Below are 20,326 nucleotides of genomic sequence, written 5' to 3'. Positions count from 1 at the left end.
CTAATGTTGACAGTGGGGTTTTAAAATATCTCATTATTATAGTGTGGGAGTCTAAGTCTCTTTGTAGGTCACTCAGGACTTGCTTTATGAATCTGGGTGCTCCCATATTGGGTGCATACATATTTACGATAGTTGGCGCTTGTTTTCGAATTGATCCCTTTACCATGATGTAATGGCCTTCTTTGCCTCTTTTGATCTTTGTTGGTTTAAAGTCCATTTTATCAGGACTCGGATTGCAACCACTGCCTTTTTTTGTTTTCCATTCACTTGGTAAATCTTCCTCCATCCTTTTATTTGCAGCCTATATGTGTCTCTGCACATGAGGCGGGTTTCCTGGATACAGGACACTGATGGGTCTTGACCCTTTCTCCAACTTGCCAGTCTGTGTCTTTTAATTGGAGCATTTAGCCCATTTACATTTAAAGTTAATATGGTTATGTGTGAAGTTAATCCTGTCATTATGATGTTAGCTGGTTATTTTGCTCTTTATTGATGCAGTTTCTTCCTAGCCTCGACGGTCTTTACAATTTGGCATGTTTTTGCAGTGGCTGGTACCTGTTGTTCCTTTCCATTTTTAGTGCTTCCTTCAGGAGCTCTTTTAGAGCAGGCCTGGTGGTGACAAAATCTCTGAGTATTTGCTTGTCTGTAAAGCATTTTATTTCTCCTTCACTTATGAAGCTTAGTTTGGCTGGGTGTGAAATTCTGGATGGAAAATACTTTTCTTTAAGAATGTTGAATATTGGCCCCCACTCTCTTCTGGCTTGTAGAGTTTCTGCCAAGAGATCCGCTTTTAGTCTGATGGGCTTCCCTTTGTGGGTAACCCAACCTTTCTCTCTGGCTGCCCTTAACATTTTTTTCTTTCATTTCAACTTTGGTGAATCTATTTTTTTCTCTTTGAAGTGATTGTGAATGTGATTTCACTCATGATTTGGCTCTGTGTTTGTCTGTTATTGGTGTCTAAGCATGCCTGTGATTTTTGCACGTTGATTTTGTATCCTGAGACCTTGCTGAAGTAGCCTTTCAGCTTAAGGCGATTTGGGGCTGAGATGATGGGGACAGATAATATACAATCTTATCATCTGCAAACAGGGACAATTTGACTTCCTCTTTTCTTAATTCAATACCCTTTATATCCTTCTCCTGCCTGAATGCCCTGGCCAGAACGTCCAACACTATGTTGAATAGGAGTGGTGAGAGAGGACATCACTGTATTGTGCCAGTTTTCAAAGGGAATGCTTCCAGTTTTTGCCCATTCTGTATGATATCATCTGTTGGTCTGTCATAGATAGCTCTTATTATTTTGAGATACGTCCCATCAATACCTAATTTATTGAGAACTTTTAGCATGCAGGATTGTTGAATTTTGTCAAAGGCCTTTCCTTCATCTATTGAGATAACCATGTGGTTTCTGTCATTTCTTCTGTTTATGTGCTGGATTACATTTATTGATTTTCGTATGTTGAACCAGCCTTGCATTCCAGGGAGAAAGCCCACTTGATCATGGTGGATAAGCTTTTTGATGTGCTGCTGGATTCTGTCTGTCAGTATTTTCTTGAGGATTTTTGCATCGATGTTCATCATTGATATTGGTCTAAATTTCGCTTTTCTTGTTGTGTCTCTGCCAGGCTTCAGTGTCAGGATGATGCTGGCCTCCTAAAATGACTTAGAGAGGATTCCCTCTTTTTCTATTGATTGGAATAGTTTCAGAAGGAATGGTACCAGCTCTTCCTTGCACCTCTGGTAGAATTCAGCTCTGAATCCCTCTGGTCCTGGAATTTTTTTGGTTGTATAGCTATTAATTATTTCCTCAATTTCAGAGCTTGTTATTGGTCTATTAAGAGATTCAACTTCTTCCTGGTTTAGACTTGGGAGGTTGTATGTGTTGAGGAATTTATCCATCTCTTCTAGATTTTCAAGTTTATTTGTGTAGAGGTGTTTATAGTACTCTCGGATGGTAGTTTGTATTTCTGTGGGATTAGTGATCATATTCCCTTTACATTTTTTGTTGCATCTATTTGATTCTTCTATCTTTTCTTCTGTATTAGTCTTGCTAGTGGTCTGTCAATTTTATTGATGCTTAAAAAAAAAACAGCTCCTAGATGAACTGATTTTTTGAAGGGTTTTTAGTGTCTCCATCTCCTTCAGTTCTGCTCTGATCATAGTTATTTCTTGCCTCCTGCTAGCTTTTGAATGTGTTTGGTATTGCTTCTCTAGTTCTTTTAATTGTGATATTAGGATGTGAATCTGAGATATTTCCTGCTTTCTATTGTGGGAATTTAGTGCTATAAATTTACCTCTTCACACTGCTTTGAATGTGTCCCAGATATTCTGCTATGTTTTGTCCCTGATCTCGTTGGTTTCAAAGAACATCTTTATTTCTTCCTTCATTTTGCTGTGTACCCAGTAGTCATTTAGGAACCGGTTGCTCAGTTTCCATGTAGTGTAGCGGTTTTGAGTGAGTTTCCTAATCCTGAGCTCTAGTTTGATGGCACCGTGCTCTGAGAGACAGTTTGCTATAATTTCTGTTCCTTTACATGTGCTGAGGCATGCTTTTGTTCCAACTATGTGGTAAATTTTGGAATAGGTGTGATACGTGGTGCTGAAAAGAATGTATATTCTGTGGATTTGAGATGAAAAATTCTGTAGATGTCTATTAGGTCCGCTTGGTGCCGAGCTGAGTTCAATTCCTGGATATCCTTGTGATCTTTTTGTCTCATTGATCTGTCTAATGTTGACAATGTGGTGTTACAGTCTTCCATTATGGTGTGTGATTATAAGTATCTTTGTAGGTCACTCAGGACTTGCTTTATGAATCTGGGTGCTCCTGTATTGGGTGCATATATATTTAGGATAGTTAGCTCTTCTTGTTGAATGGATTGCTTTACCATTATGTAATGGCCTTCTGTGTCTCTTTTGATCTTTGTTGGTTTAAAGTCTGTTTTATCAGGACTCGGATTGCAACCCCTGCCTTTTTTTGTTTTCCATTTGCTTGGTAGATCTTCCTCCATCCCTTTATTTTGAGCCTATGTGTGTCTCTGCACGTGAGATGGGTTTCCTGAATACAGCACACTGATGGTCTTGACTCTTTATCCAACTTGCCAGTCTGCATCTTTTAATTGGAGCATTCAGCCCATTTACATTTAAGGTTAATATTGTTATGTGTGAATCTGATCTTGTCATTATGATGTTAACAGATTATTTTGCTCATTAGTTGATGCAGTTTCTTCCTAGCCTCGATGGCCTTCAAATTTTTCATGTAATGACAGTGGCTGGTACCAGTTGTTCCTTTCCATGTTTAGCGCTTCCTTCAGGAGCTCTTTTAGGGCAGGCCTGATGATGACAAAATCTCCCAGCGTTTGCTTGTCCATAAAGGATTTTGTTTCTCTTTCACTTATGAAGCTTAGTTTGGCTGGATATAAAATTCTAGATTGAAAATTATTTTCTTTAAGAATGTTTAATATTGGCACCCACTCTCTTCTGGCTTGTACACTTTCTGCTGAGAGATCTGTTGTTGGCCTGATGGGCTTCCCTTTGTGGGTAACCTGACCTTTCTCACTGGCTGCCCTTAACAATTTTTGCCCCTCATTTCAACTTTGGCGAATCTGAAAATTATGTGTGTTGGAGTTGCCCTTCTCAAGGAGTATCTTTGTGGTGTTCTCTGTGTTTCCTGAACTTGAATGTTGGAATGCTTTGTTAGATTGGGGAAGTTCTCCTGGATAATATTCTGCAGAGAGTTTTCCATCTTTGTTCCATTCTCCATGTCACTTTCAGGTACACCGATCAGACATAGATTTGGTCTTTTCACATAGTCCCATATTTCTTGGAGCCTTTGTTCCTTTTTTTTTTTTTTTATTCTTTTATCTCTAAACTTCTCTTCTCACTTCATTCCATTTGTGTGATTTTCCATCACTAATACCCTTTCTTCCAGTTGATTGAATCAGCTACTGAGGCTTCTGCCTTCCTCAAGTAGATCTTGTGCTTTTGGTTTTCAGCCCTATCACGTCCTTTAAGGACTTCTCTGCATTGGTTATTCTGGTTACCCATTCCTCTAATTATTTCCAAGGTTTTTAACTTCTTTGTCATGGGTTTGAAGTTCCTCCGTTAACCCAGAGTAGTTTGATCATCTGAAGCCTTCTTCCCTCAACTCGTCCAAGCCATACTTCATTCAGCTTTGTTCCATTGCTGGTGAGAAGTTGTGTTCCTTTGGAGGAGGAGAAGTGCTCTGATTTTTAGAGCTTCCATTTTTTTCTGCTCTATTTTGTCCCCATCTTTGTGGTTTTAACTATCTTAGGTCTTTGATGATGGTGATGTACAGATGGGGTTTTGGTGTGGATATTCTTTCTGTTTGTTAGTTTTCCTTCTAACAGTCAGGACCCTCAGCTGCAGGTCTGTTGGAGTTTGCTGGAGGTCCACCCAAGACCCTGTTTCCCTGGGTATCAGCAGCAGAGGCTGCAGAACAGCAGATATTGGTGAACAGCAAATGTTGTGGCCTGATCATTCCTCTGGAAGTTTTGTCTCAGGGAATTACCCGACCACGTGAGGTGTCATTCTGCCCCTACTGTTGGGTGCCTCCCAGTTAGGCTACTTGGGGATCCAGGACCAACCTGGGGAGGCAGTCTGTCCGATCTCAGATATCCAGCTGTGTGCTGGGAGAAACATTACTCTCCTCCATGCTGTCAGACAGGGACATTTAACCCTGCAGAGGTTTCTGCTGCCTTTTGTTTGGCTATACCCTGCCCCCACAGGTGGAATCTACAGAGGCAGGCAGGCTTCCTTGAGCTGTGGGTGGCTCCACCCAGTTTGACCTTCCCAGCCCCTTCCTTTACCTGCTCAAGCCTCAGCAATGGTGAGCGCCCCTCCCTCAGCCTCACTTCCACCTTGCAGTTTGATCTCAGGCTGCTATGCTAGCAATGAGTGAGGCTCTGTGGGCATAGGATCCTCCAACCGATTCACAGGATATAATGTTCAGGTGTGCCATTTGCTAAGACCATTGGAAAAGTGCAGTATTAGGGTGGGAGTGACTTGACCTTTCAGGTGCCGTCTGTCACATCTTTCTTTGACTAGGAAAGGGAATTCCCTGACCCCTTTTGCTTCCTGGGTGAGGTGATGTCTCACCTTGCTTTGAGTCATACTCCTTGCACTGCATCCACTGTCCTGCAGCCACTTGATAACACTCCCCAGTGAGATGAACGCGGTACCGCAGTTGGAAGTGGAGAAGTCACCCATCTTCTTCCTTCAGGTCTTGAGCTGATCACTATCCCTAGGATACAAACAAAAAGCATTCTTTTAATAAATACTAAAACTGTAAGCCTTCTTTTAATAAGTCAGCTTGTTCGATAGTGACATTGTAAACTAATTTCATACAAAAATCCTGACATATATAAACATGTGCATACATGCTTCAGTGGTCCATACCCATCTATGTGAAAAAACAAAAACAAAAAACAAACAAACGAACAAAAAAACACTTTTAAAGTACTTATTTTTCTATTTACTTACTTCCAAGTCTATAGAACATGTATCAGAAGAATTATTTAACAAATGGCTACCAATTAGTAAATACTCTCCATTTCTTTAAAAACGAAGGTGTATTATGTCTTCTTAGAAAATGACAATTTAAACTTTCAGAAATTTTTAGTAGACACTGGTTCTGTAATCATTGTAAAATGTACCCATGAACATCATGTTTAAATTTACTTATCTATAAAGCCTAGCTCCCTCAGTGAAAAAACTGTTACAGGTAGTAATAGTAATAGTAACAGTAATAATAATAAAACAGTGCCAGCACTTTGAAAAATCAGGTCAGTCACAGGCTTCAATAAATATTCCTCTTTCACTACAAGCTTTACCTGAACAACTTTGTTTCTACAAATAGTGCCAGCTTCTGTACACGACTTAATGTCTCCAATGCCTCAATTTCACACTCTCCACATTGTTCCAAGAATGTATCTTAACAGCAGAGCTCTCCCTTAGTATATTAAGCAAAAAAAATGTTAATCTTGCCTTTTCCTTTTAGGTATTCAATGGCATTTTATTAATCTTGGAGAAAAACCAAGCCCTATATGGGTAGGAGTTCTGCCAAGTGGAGAAGGCCCTAACATCAACAACAGAGCCTACAGCTCAGGTGCTAAGTGGGAACTAGGGAAGCAGTGTAAATGTGGATAATTACCAGGTTGCTGCTAGTTGCTCACGTTCTGAAACAAATTTTTGATTCAAATGAAAATGATTTTCCATTGTAGAAATTCACCTCCTTTTGGATTTATCTTAACATTTTTAGAAATTGTTCCTATTACATCAGTTTCCTCATTCATTGATTTTTGTTTTCTCTTACTGTCTAATATGCTTTTCTTGTGAACGCATTATTTTATTATGTTCGAACAAGGCAGAGAACAAATAATTCTGATCAAAGATGCCCACTATGCAAACTTCTATCATTTTTTTTAAATGTAGGAGATAATTGAGCATTGGTTCTACTAAATAACTTTAGCAAAATTGAAAATCCTCTAACCCCAGCTATAATCCTTGAAAATTTTGCTTTCATTTGGCTCACTTATTGTAATATCCTATGATCATTCTTGACTATATTATGACTGGGATCATTCATGACTATATTATGGATACACATTGTGCTTTCTGAATGCACAATGTGTATCCATAATATAGTGCACCAATGCACCTGTCTGCACGTGTATTATTTATGCCTTTCAACTGTACTAAAGATCAGCTCTGTCCCAAATGCCATTCATTGACTTTTCTCCCTTGGTACCTCCAAAACAGAGGCTGAAAAAGGTGTTATTTTTTGACATTCATGTATTACAAAAACGTTGAAAAAGTAATTGGAAGGAAAAACAGAGAAATAGAAATTATATTGTTTACTAATCACTGATTAACTGAACTGACCTTACTTTATTAATGTTTACCCTAAGTTGAATCAATGGAAATTATATACATTTTTTCAAATCCTTCTGCTTTATGGAAACAAAAGTTGGAGTTAAGAAATCTTCAAACTGTAATATCAAAGAGTTACAAATGTGAGCTACTAAAAATAATTTTATCAACAGATGTTTCAACACTGTTAACTTCTCAAAGTTGCCTGGCACTCAAGATTTTAGTATATTTAGCAGCATTTCTAACCTCTCAGCAATAGATGTTAGTAAGAATCTTACCAATACCACTTTCAGTCATGAACCAGGGTTAGAGTAGAGTGAAACCTAAAGTAAAATCTGCAGACCTATAAAAACCCCAGACAATCACATGGACTGTCTGTTACCTCTATGGGCTTATACTTTATAATTTTCCCCTTCTACAGTCTGCTGCAGCCACAGGTAGCTGGATTTTTGAAAACAATTTATACAAGCTTCCACCAGGAATCATTGTACTTATTGATCTTGCTGCATGCTTACATTATTTTCTTATTATTTTCTTTAGATATTTATTTGAAAGTCACTTTGTAAGCCAGTTACTGTATATTTGTTTTATAAAAATCAAACTGTACTTTATAACTGAGAATCTTACCTCATACATTTTCTACAAAATTGATAATTTCACTTAAAAAAAACCAAAAACTTTGTAACATAACCATTAAAACAAAAACCTAACCTCTGGGATTCAAAATTAGAATTGTAACATTCACTTTAAGTACTTTAAAGAAGAGACAAAACATAAACCTCATAAATAACTGTAAACTCTGAAATTTGAAAACAGTGATTTATAGACAAAAATAAAAGCAAAACTGCAGGGATGGCAGTTTCAAAACATTCCAAAAAAAACAAACAAAAGAAGGTTCAAACCATCAAAGACAGTCTGGACCCTGAAAATCAATAGTTTATATCAACCAAGTAAACATTTAATCCAGAAAGACAATTATAAAATGGTAATTTTTTTTTCTTTAAGGATTGTTATATCACTTCCTAGGCACAAATGAAACCTTCAGAATTGAAATCCACACTATCGAAATGAGGACTTGATTCCTGCTCCTGGAAAAAGCAAAGAAGCCTTTATGTGCTAAATTGTTTTTTTTTTTTTTTTTTTTTCCCCCAGTCTTTCCAGAGGACATAAGAAAATTTGATAAAATAAACATTTATTTCTCCTTTGCCTAACTCAGAAGTCATTCTTGGTTGGAAATTCCAGGAATTTGTCACAAATATTTAAGTTGCTGAGTACAAAAAATACTGTTATTTTTTACACTAGGCTAAGGATAAACAGGAACAAAATTTAGAGAGATTAGTATTTGTAAAAATCTGAATATTCAAAAGCAGTTTAACATACTGAAGCACTTAGAAAATCATGCATATTTTTACAACAGTAAAATTCTAAAAGAAACATAAAACAATATACTTTAACCCTCAAGTTTATCTGTAGCTTCAGAGTGAGAAGAAAGTGAACGTTAGGAGAGAAAGATAAACAATCCCGCTGAGAGTTAAAGGAGAATTTTAATACATACCCTGTATTTAAAAGTGATAGTTTTCATATTGCTCTTATTCAAAGTGCCAATGGAATGCAAGCTAAGCTTTTAATAACTAACACATTACATTTCAGAAATAACAAAAAGCATTCAGAGTTAGCACATTATGACATTTCAAATACAGAGGTAACTTCCAGTGTTAGCACATTATGACATTTCAAATATAGTTTTCTGAAAAGCAGAAACACAAAAACAAACAGGAAGCCATGAACAATGTAAACTAAATGCAGGAATTAAGTGTGTCCCAAATTTTATAGACAAAGAACTAAAAACAGCAGTCTTAAGTAGGGCTAAAGAGAAATGATAGACAAATGATGAAAGAATAACATGAGAGCATCAATGAGACAAATTACAAAAGAACCCGTAAAAAAAATGGGATAACTACCGAAGTAATGTCTATAACAAAGGGGTTTAACAGCAAGTTTGAGCAGGTAAATATTCCTTCAATCTGAAGGAATAAAAACTGAAAAAACCCTGTCTGAAGACTAAAATTTAAAAAAAATAAAGAGTGAATAGAACACCATGTGGTACACCGGTACATGCCATATGGACAACTTATAAATGAAGCATAACAGAAGCCAAAAATTTGTAAGGCAAAAATGGCTGAACATTTCCTGAACTTAAAAATCTCAATCTGAAAGAGGACAAAAATCTTTAACCACAATATAGTCAATGATAGCCACATCAGAAAACATTATAGGCAATCAAGAGCCAATACAAAGAAAATTGTATAAGCCGATAAGGAGTAGCAATTTGCTAAGTACAAGAAGGTCTTGATTAAAATAACAAATGATTGTTCAGCTGAAACCATGAAGTCAGAAGGTGGTGGGATATCCAAGTTTTAACCGAAAAATGCTATCAAACCTGAAATATATAACTGGTAAAATGAAATTCAAGCAAACATGTCTGGGTAAAGAAAAGCTGAAGGAAATTGTGACTAAAGCTTCTCTATAAGAAAAATGCTATTACTATTTCAACCCTGGCAAACTTAACTGTTGATGAACAGTCTGTGTGGACAGATATAATCACAGACAATAATATAAATTGAGAATGATGGAAAATTACAAGAACAGCGTATTTTTATATTGTCGACATTAAACACTAAATTATTCACACAAGTTAGTATTGTTCATAGTAGGCTATTTTAAGTTTTCCATAATAATTGGAATCCCAAATACACCTAATTGTAATATAAAAAATATAACAGAAGGTTTTAAAAAATTAGCCAAATTTTTTGAACGAGCAAAAAATAACTTCAGGATCAAGCGGAAGAAAGAGCGTATGGAAAACATGTAAGTCAATGTCAGAGTATGTAACATTTTACTTGTAAGAACTGTAAATATGAGCTCTTGCTTAAAAAGGCAAACGTTGTTGCAAGTGTACCCTTAAACGAAGGAGTCACATTTGTGACTTCTATGCGAGGCATACTTTAGGTGTAAAGACAAATAGGACAAAGTAAAATGATAGTAGATTCTGGGTAAGTTATGCAATGTACAACGGATCACTGTATATCCGTCTGTTCAAGTATACAATAGATGCAGTGGAAGGATTAGTATGGTGCAATTACTATAGAATTCCGAGTCTACATGAAGTTTTACAGCTTCCAGAAAAAGATTTGCAAAGTAAATAAAAATTAAATTTTATCAATTTTGTAGCCCAGATCAGCAGCAGCTACTTATTCCTTATTAACCACCACAGTGGGATGCTGCCTTCCAAATATTTCTGGAGCAGCTTACAAGAGCCATGGTAAAGAGAAGGGACTCTGTCCTCCAAATCTCAGGAGGACTCACTTGCCGATTGCTGCTTCTGCTTGTGGCGGTCCCGACAGAGGTGAATAGTCATTGTTTTATTCCCTAAACATTATGCAGGCTCTTTGTCCCTCTGTGCAACCAACTTTCAGTAGATATAAAAAGCAAAAATATGTTTTTCCTGATTGTTCTTCTTTTTCTCTGAAGACATTTGTAGACTAAAACTTTCAAAATTAGTCATATATATATTATTAATAATATATAAATCATATATAATCATATATAATATAATATATAATATATCATATATTATATATCATTAAATTGTATATAATATAGACATATATAGTATCATATATAATATGTAATATATTATACATATCATATATTATATTATATATAATATATAATTAAAATATATTATATATCATATATTATATAATGCATGTATTATATATACTATATAATATATATCATATATTATATATACATATCATATATTATATATTGTATATTATATATACTATATCTGATATATTATATATCTGATATATCATATATATTAATCATATATACACGTACACATATATGTGTGTGTGTGTGTATATATATACACAAATATATATATATGTATAAAATGAAATGTGGTTTTAACGATGCGTGCCCCAAAACAATGTGCCTCAAAAAAGACCCCAGAAGAAGCTCAGTACAGCTGATTTACAGGAGGGAAAGGGCCTATGCAATGAATAAACAAAACGCTACCAAACCATAGAAGTAGAAAATCTTATTTTCAAAGTTACAGCACTTTAAAATTTAAATGCTCTTTTTCAGCCCCGGCAAAATCACAAACTACAGAGTGAAATAGGGAAGTATGTCTCATTTTAAGAACAACTACAAAAAAAACTACGAAAAAATAAGCTTTTTTTGACAGCCCAAATGGCAGCCTTACTAAAATGTAATATTTAAAATTTAGATACTTAATAAGCTAATAGAATAAACAAAGAAGCACAAACAATTATGAACAAAAATTATTAATCTAAAGAGTAAAATTATTTTAAAACCTAAAGATGTCTAGAGATAAACTGTACAGTGAAATCGAGAAATATGGCTCATTTTAAGAATTAAAAAGAAATTATGACCTGAAACTTTTTGTAGACAGCCCAAATGGTGGTCGTACTAAAACATAATATTTAGAATTAAGTTTCAGAGTCAGCTAATAGAAGAAACAAAAGAAGCACAAAAAGTTGTGAACAAATTTAATTAAAAAAGTAAAATTATTTTAAAACCTAAAAGTGTCTAGAGATAGAAGTAAAAAAAATATTGACTACAGATATTTAAAAGCAGACTTGAGCTGGGGGAAGAACACACTATCAGCAAACCAAAGAAAGGGTGTTAATATTATTAAGTTAGGAAATGATAGATAAAAAAGTAAAGTAATGAGAACAAAGCCTAAAATGCTGTGGAACACTATCCAGCAGCCATATTACGCATACTGGAATTTCAAAGGGTGACAAAAAGAATCAGGAAGACTATATAGAGACAATAATGGTAAAGAATGTCAAACGCAACAGACTCCAAGTAAGAGAAACTCAAAGAAACAAACTCAAATTATATGATAATTAAACCCTTTGAAAGAAAGATAGAGAAAATCTTGAAAGCAACAAAAGAAGTGGCTAGTAATGTTCCAAGAACCCTCAAAATTAATCAGCAATCTTATCTGAAAACTCAGAGGACAGAAAGCAATAGATTAACGTATTGCAAATGATGTACGAAGAAACTTTTGAACAGAAATCTGATGTTCAAAACATTGTCCCTTATAAGTGAGGGAGAAATCATGACATTTCCAGATAAAAGCTGGGACATTTTACCAGTAGACTATCCTTTTAAAAAATGCCTTATGGGATACTTCACAGTAAAATGAACAGACAATAAAGAGCAGTATGAATGAATATATATTACGGTAAAGATAAACATATAAGATATTATAAAACATAAAGAATAACAGCGCACACCTCCACAATTTGTTTCCCATGTAATTTAAAACACAAATATATTTAATAAAAATACTATAACTAACTTGTGTTTTTGACCTACAATACATAAAGGTATGATTTTGAGAACTCAATAAGGAAATCATTGGGGTGAAGCTATACAGAGTTAAGGGATTTTTGTGTTACTGAAAGTAAGCTAGTATAACCTTAAAAGTGGAATAGCTTTAGAATATTCAATGTAATCACAGTATCAATGACAATTAAAAAAGAAAAAGAATAACAGGCAGGTATAAAGCTTTCTGTACCATGCCAGAAAGTAGGAGATGTGGATTTAGCTACTCTCATTTGAGGCTACCAAGCCAGCTATCATGTACCATGAGACAAAGCCCAAGCTGTCCCACCAGGGCGTAAGTGTGGAGAGCCTAAAGCACATGGTATAGCTGCTATTTCAAACAATTTTCATTACACCAGTGGCGATGAAATAGAATAGGCTCATCCATATGCAGAACCTGGTGAAGAACTGGAGGCAGAAAGAAGTGGATTACAGGTGTCAACCTGTAATCCCAGCACTTTGCAAGGCTGGGGCGGGCAGATCACGAGTTCAGGAGATTGAGACCATCCTGGCTAATACAGTGAAAACCTGTTTCTACTAAAAATCATAAAGTTAGCCAGGTGTGGTGGCAGGCCCCTGTAATCTCATCTACTCAGGAGGCTGAGACAGGAGAATCACATGAACACAGGACGCAGAGGTTGCAGTGAGCTGAGATTGTGCAACTGTGCCACTGTACTCCTGCCTGAGTGATAGCTCAAGACTTTGTCTAAAAAAAAGAAAAATAAATAAAATTTGGTGATGGAAAGATTAGGAAGAAACAGTATGACACTTGGGAACTAGAGCAGCACTGGGGAAAAATGTATATATAACTTTAACAGATGACGGACTGAAAAACAGAAAAAATAAAAAAGTGGCATGGACCAGAACAACTAGAACTTTTTCAAACAATACCAGAAGATGAACTTCTATATCTACCAAGCCCAACTTTTCTAAGAATGCTCCTAAAACTCTAGGGTCTGACCAACACCACAAATTCAAATGCAGCCAGTTATGAGCTGCCAGCCAGAATGTTGGCAGTAATCCAGGGTCACACCTGTCCGACCCAAAGAATATGGAGCTACTATATTCAACTATCAAGAAAGACACTTGCCCCTTACAGCCCTATTCACAACAAGAACACAGTGAGTGGCATTCAGAAACTCAAGAATCTGGACCCTATTGCAGCAGATCAGCAGGATACAGTGGTCTTCAAGGAGGGGGAAGGGATGCTCATCAGGGCTTTATCAGATCCCAGGGCAGGATAGTGTGGAAGAGAGAACAAGACCCAGATTCACCCACTATTTTCTCAGAAGTCTGGCTCAGTTACTGCTTCCATGGTTGCAGACTCAGCTACCAAAAAAGGTATAGTGGTATTAATGGGCCTATTAGCAGCCAATGGAGAAACAGACAGGCATACATCAGTTGCAAGAGTGAAAGACGGGCAAAGAAATTTTACTGACAATGGCAGAGACCAGCCTTTTATCAAGAAGATGTAATTCACCAGAGGGCTAACATAAAATGGCAGCACATACAGATATATTGCCATGAAGAAAGAGTACAGATTCACCCAGATGTTGCTATAAACTAGATCGACATAAAAAAATGCACTGAATATAGAAGTAATTAAAGAAATGGTTAATGCTCTGAATAGGACTGCTGTGGGTGGGAGGAAGCTTGTGCTGTTCAGTGCACGTGGAAGTGTCCTTTGCTGTGGCCTCGATTTTGGGTACTTTCTGAAGTATTTAAAGAAGGACAGAAACAGAACAAGCCTTGAAATGGTGAACAAAATCAAGAAATTTGTGAACAATTTCAATCAATTTTAAAAGCCTATTTTTGTATCAGTCAGTGGCCCATCCTTTGGAATAGGTGCATCCACACGGCCTCTTTGTGATTTCTTCCGAGCTAATGCAAAGGCTTGGTTTCAAACCCCTTATATGACATCTGGACAGAGTCCAGATGGCTGTTGTGTTGCTTTAGATCCTACTTGAACTTTGCAACTTCCAGCCTCCTTAATTATTGTGACCATGAGACATTACTTCATCCTTTGATTGGTCCCAGCCCAAGGTCTCAGGTCAAGCTGTCACTTCAGCTCCTTTCTTGGTCCAGGGCCAAGTTCCAAGGCTGAGACTTGTAGCTTCTACAAATCATCACTTCAGCTCCAGGTGAATCCAAGGCCAAGTTTCAGGGCCAAGCTGAATAACGCTTACCCCAAGAACACTAAGTACATTCCTTTACTTCTCTGCCTTTAGAAACTGTAAAGCACAGTCTTAAAGTAGGTAAACCACTCACATTCCACCCCCACTGTGAAGAGTTTTTTTACTTTCACTTATAAAAGTTTTGATTCAACCTTTTTGCATCTGTCCTCTTTAATTTTCTTGGCCATGAGACAAAGAACTCTGTGTGATACCTCACATTTAGAGATTTCTAGATTGTAGTGGACTAATGAGACCACAATGATTTAAGTCTGGGAATTGAGCTATGGGATGCATCAGCCTTGTGAGACCAACTGACAAACTGTCCCCACACTGTGATACCCACACTTGGGGGCAGTCAACCATATAGTGGTCACCAACAGAGTCTGAAAAGGGGCAAGGCAGATTGATATGGCCTAGAAACCTGAGGGACACCATCAAGGAGCCATACATATGCATTTTGGAAGTTCGAAGGAAGAGACAAAAGATCATGGAGACTATTTAACAAAATAATCATAAAGAATGCAACAATTTAAGACAATAAATAAGCACCCAAGTAGCTCAACAGACTTCAAGTAAAAAAAACTCGAAGAAACAAACTAAAACTTACCTGATAATTAAACTGTCTAAAACAAATACAAAGGGAATCCTGAGGATTTTCAAAGGAAGGAGAGGAAGTAGCTAGTCATGTAAAAGGGACCCTAAAAATAGCCAGTGAATCGCTTATCTGAATAACCACTGAAAAGCAGTAGATTACTCACCTGAAAACTAAGATGATAGAACGTAGTAGACTAATATGTTCCAAGTGATGTCAGAAAAAACTGTCAAACCTAAACCTTATAATCCACCAAATTGTCCATCGAAGGGGAGCGACACATTATGACATTCCCACACAAAAGCTGGCACCCTTTACAAGTAGACTACCCTTTAAGAAATGTCTTATGGAGTACTTCAGGGTAGAATGGACAGACATTCAAAAGCAGTATGAACAAACAAAGGTTAAGGTAAAGATAAATACATGTACAAATATATAAGATATAATATTTGGCCAGGCACGGTGGCTCATACCTGTAATCCCAGCACTTTGGGAGGTTGAGGTGTGTGGATCACGAGGTCAGGAGATCGAGACAATCCTGGCTAACACGGTGAAACCCAGTCTCTCCTAAAAGTACAAAAAATTCGACAGGCAAGGTGGCAGGCGCCTGTAGTCTCAGCTACTTGGGAGGCTGACACAGGAGAATGGCATGAATCCGGGAGATGGAGCTTTCAATGAGCCAAGATTGCACCACTGCGCTCCAGCCTGGGTGACAGGGTGAGACTCCATCTCAAAAAGAAAAAAGAAACAATTAACAACATGCACTTCCACAAGTTGTTCTCCACGTACCTTAAAACACAAATATATTTAATAAAAAAAACTACCTCTAATTTGTGTTTTTGACATAAACTGAATAAAGGTATAATTTTGAGGACTCAATAAGTGAAATAGTGGAGGTACATTATACAGGAGTGAAGGTTTTGTATGTTACTGAAGACAAGCTAGTGTAACTTTAAAAATGTTATAAGAATAGAATCTTCCATACAATCGTCATAGCAACCACAATTAAACAAACAAACACAAAAGAGTAACAGGCAGGAAGAAAGCTTTCTGTTCTACAACAGAAGGTTGTGGCTGTGGATTTAGCTACTCTCACCTGAGGCTACTGAGCAAGCTATCATGCACCATAGCATAGCCGCTATTTCACACAATTTTCACTACACCAGTGGTGATGAAATAGAAGATGTTCATCCATATGCAGAACCTGGTGAAGAACTGGAGGCAGAAAAGAGTGGCTATTTGGAGACACAACTGAAACAAAGTTGGCACAGCAACTGCTCCAATCCTGTGTCTTTCCTCATCGCTTCCCAGGAGTTTGAGGTTGAAAGTATTGTTGACAAAAGACGAGATAAAAACGGGAATACAGAGTATTTGATTCGGTGGAAAGGTTACGACCAACAGGATGACACTTGGGAACCAGAGCAGCACCTCAGGAACTGTGAAAAATGTATACTTGATTTTAATAGACGACAGACTGAAAAACAGAAAAAGCTGACATGGACTAGAATCAGTAGAATTTTTACAAACAATGCCAGAAGAAGAACTTCTAGATCTACAAAAGCGAGCTATTCTAAGAACTCTCCTAAAACGCAAGTGACGGATAGACACCACAGATCCAAAAACAGCAAGTTATTTGCTGCCAGCAAGATCGTTAGGAGAAAGGCAGCTTCACTTCTCTCCGACACACAGAATATGGAGAAAATAAATTCAACTATCAAGACCCTTGCACCTGAAAGCCCCTTTAACGACAAGAAAACTGTGAGTGGCTTTCAGAAACTTGAGAAACTGTACCCTATTGCAGCAGATCAGCAGGACACGGTGGTCTTCAAGGTGACAGAAGGGAAACTCCTCCAGGACTCTTTGTCACGTCCTGGTGCAGAACAGCCTGGAATAGAGAACAAGACTCAGATACACCCACCAATGTCGCAGATGTCTGGCTCAGTTACCGCTTCAATGGCCACAGGTTCGGCTACCCAAAAAGGTATAGTGGTATTAGTAGACCCATTAGCAGCCAATGGAACAACAGACATGCATACCTCAGTTCCAAGAGTGAAAGGTGGGCAAAGAAATATTACTGATGACAGCAGAGACCAGCCTTTTATCAAGAAGATGTACTTTACCATAAAGCTAACAGAAAGTGCCAGCACATACAGAGACATTGTAGTGAAGAGAGAGGATGGATTCACCCAGATAGTGCTATCAACTAGATCCACAGAAAGAAATGCACTGAATACAGAAGTAATTAAAGAAATAGTTAATGCTCTTAATAACGCTGCTGTGGATGACAGCAAGCTCGTGCTGTTCAGTGCAGCTGGAAGTGTCTTTTGCTGCGGTCTTGATTTTGGGTACTTTGTGAAGCGCTTAAGGAACGACAGAAACAGAGCAAGCCTTGAAATGGTGGATACCATCAAGAACTTTGTGAATACTTTTATTCAATTTAAAAAGCCTATTGTTGTATCAGTCAATGGCCCTGCCATTGGACTAGGTGCATCCATCCTGCCCCTTTGTGATCTCGTGTGGGCTAATGAAAAGGCTTGGTTCCAAACCCCTTATATGACCTTTGGACAGAGTCCAGATGGCTGTTCAACTATTACATTTCAAAAAATGATGGGTAAAGCATCTGCCAATGAAATGTTATTTGCTGGGCGAAAGCTGACAGCACGGGAGGCATGTGCCAAAGGCCTGGTCTCTCAGGTATTTTTGAGTGGAACTTTCACCCAAGAGGTTATGATTCAAATTAAGGAGCTTGCCTCATATAATCAAATTGTACTGGAAGAATCTAAGGCCCTTGTTCACTCTAATATTAAGTTGGAGTTGGAACAGGCCAATGAGAGAGAGTGTGAGGTGCTGAGGAAGATCTGGAGCTCAGCCCAAGGGACAGAATCCATGTTAAAGTATGTTGAAAATAAAACTGATGAGTTTTAGTTGTCAGTCTGACTGCTCAGGACACGAGAACTAAGCTGAACCAAATGCATCATGAGTTGCAAGATGCCCTAATCCATCTTCATAGCCCAAAACAGTTTCACCCATAGCTAAGGCTTCGAAACACAACCGGAAATGCCCAAGCCAGGTATTTAAATTATTACATCATTTTTGAGCACTGCAGCTTTAAAAGAAGTAATAAAACAGCTTGTTTGCCCAAATGTGGTTATTTTACGCTCACATAAGCCCAAATATAAAAGCAGACTGTTGGGTACTAGATTCTTCTTGGAAGCCCTAATTTGTATCTATGGCTACTACTATATATAAGACCAGAGTTGTGATTTATTGGATGTTTATGACAGAGAATCATGTAATAATGTTGATTTTTCTTACTTTTACATGCTAGAATACCTCTACTGGGTTATAAGGCAGCCTCAGCTTCCCTCCTAGAAGGACACAAAACAGTATGAGATGGTGCCCTTGACTTTACAGTGGTACAAGCACTTCAGAGACACACAATTATAAATTAAAAGACTTTTCTTTTAGAATAAATATTTCTGGCACAAAATTCACTGGAGATCATTCTCCTAAACTGAACATATGACTAGAATTTGTGGTGAGATATCACTTGATTTTATTTTCCTTTATAAATGTCTAGTTCTTACCCAGTTGACAAAAGAAAACTTTCTCTCTCTAAAGTAAAACTTGTTGCACCGTACTGGTGAATTATGGAATCATTTTTGTGGAAATATCCAGGTTCTAATGTTTGTAATGTGCAGATTTATGTTACCTTAGAGTGTGCTCTAGTTAATAAGTTAAAATTCTGGACACATTATTAAAGGCAGAAACTTCTTTCAAAACAAAGACACCTACACTCTGTATGGCCTTTAAAATTATCAGTGTCTCTTTTTATGAGCACACAAATTTCTAGAACACTGCATGTGTTCAGTTACCCAAAAGCTCTATGAATACTGTCTTGCTAATTTTTATCGAGGCTCCATTACATAGGCATAATTGAATAATCCACTGGCCACTGGCGATGAATGTCATCTTTGTCACAAGATCTCTAGGGTGTCGCTTCACCAGCCAACAATCTCTGTGGATGATGTCACCCTTGTGCAAGTTTCCCTTGAGCCTGCTTGTCTAATTTTACACACCCATCTTCCAGCCTGCACTCAACTCCAACTATGGGCTTAGGTTTCAGTTTGCTATGGATGTGCCAGGCACAGAATGGAGGCAGATGCATGAGTGAGTGTTGGTTGAGTCCAGCCACTGCACACAGCTTTGCATGTTATCTGTGATGAGGTAAGCAGGTCAGGTGCTGGTACAGGTGACAATTCCCTGCAGATCTTTAGGTGAATCAGGCATACCACAAGCTTTCTTTTCTGCAGGCACTGAAGAATGCAGTATCATCCAGAAAAGAAGAAATGCCAGAAAATGCAGAGACCCAAAGACGTCATCTCAGCCCTGGCTTGGGAAAGGTTTAGATCTGGGATGTCTAAAGGGCAAATGTCCTGCTTTCTTTTTTCTTCTACTTTTCTTTTTTTCTTTTTCTTATCTATGGGATCACTATGGCTAAAATTAGGTTTTTCAAAGGGCTCTGTCTCTCTTTCTACCGGAGATTAGGATCTTGTCTTTTCTTCACTCTTTCTCTCTTTGACTGCTTTTCTCTCTTTGACATGCTATAGAAGAAATGTGTTTTGGCCCAGCATCTTTCTGTTGACTATAGGGCTTTTTGTCAGAAACAGTAAGATTTTGGCTTAGCAATAACATAATGTCTTCCCATTTAAGACCCAAAAAAAAGGGCTAGATATTAGAAAGGCTCTATATATGTATTGGTGTATCATAAAACTTCCCCAGGTCTTACTTTATTTGTTTAAGGCACTGTAATGAAAAAGAAACTTGCACTTTACTGGCCTGTCATTCATTGGGCATTTACTGTAGGAGTAGTAAGGAACGTGGATGGTTGGATGTAAAAACTGGAAAAGTTGATGATGATGTGAGTAAAAGATTCTCTACATCAAGAAGATGAGAAAACCTGGAGTAAGAAAATTTTGTTTTGATTGTTTCCAGGGAGAATGTTTCTCTGATGTTTGTGAGCTGTTTCTTGTGGGCTTTTCTGATATGACTGCTAAGAAGGCACGTACAATTTTACAATATTTACAAAGATGTCGGGTGCTTCACGGGTCAAAAAGCCTTGCACACAGGAAACTTCAAAGAATGTGCCTTCGACCCTCAGAAACTTTCTAGGTCTTCAATAGTATTGACAAAGAAAAGCTACATGGTTGTGGTGGATTATTGGGAAAATTTCCACAGGCAGAGA

General features: G+C 37.4%; 1 protein-coding gene across 1 annotated transcript; it reads left to right on the top strand.

The window, feature by feature from the left end:
• Positions 1-16,175: 16,175 nt before the first annotated feature.
• LOC129025890 (testis-specific chromodomain protein Y 1-like) lies at positions 16,176-18,215 on the top strand. The gene has a single exon (XM_054473450.1). The coding sequence runs from the start codon at positions 16,201-16,203 to the stop codon at positions 18,004-18,006; it is 1,806 nt and encodes a 601-aa protein (XP_054329425.1). The 5' UTR covers positions 16,176-16,200; the 3' UTR covers positions 18,007-18,215.
• Positions 18,216-20,326: the final 2,111 nt, after the last annotated feature.

Source organism: Pongo pygmaeus, chromosome Y (genome assembly GCF_028885625.2).
Source record: "Pongo pygmaeus isolate AG05252 chromosome Y, NHGRI_mPonPyg2-v2.0_pri, whole genome shotgun sequence".
In the NCBI taxonomy this organism is placed as follows: domain Eukaryota; kingdom Metazoa; phylum Chordata; class Mammalia; order Primates; family Hominidae; genus Pongo; species Pongo pygmaeus.
This window is presented reverse-complemented; position numbering and strand designations above follow the sequence as displayed.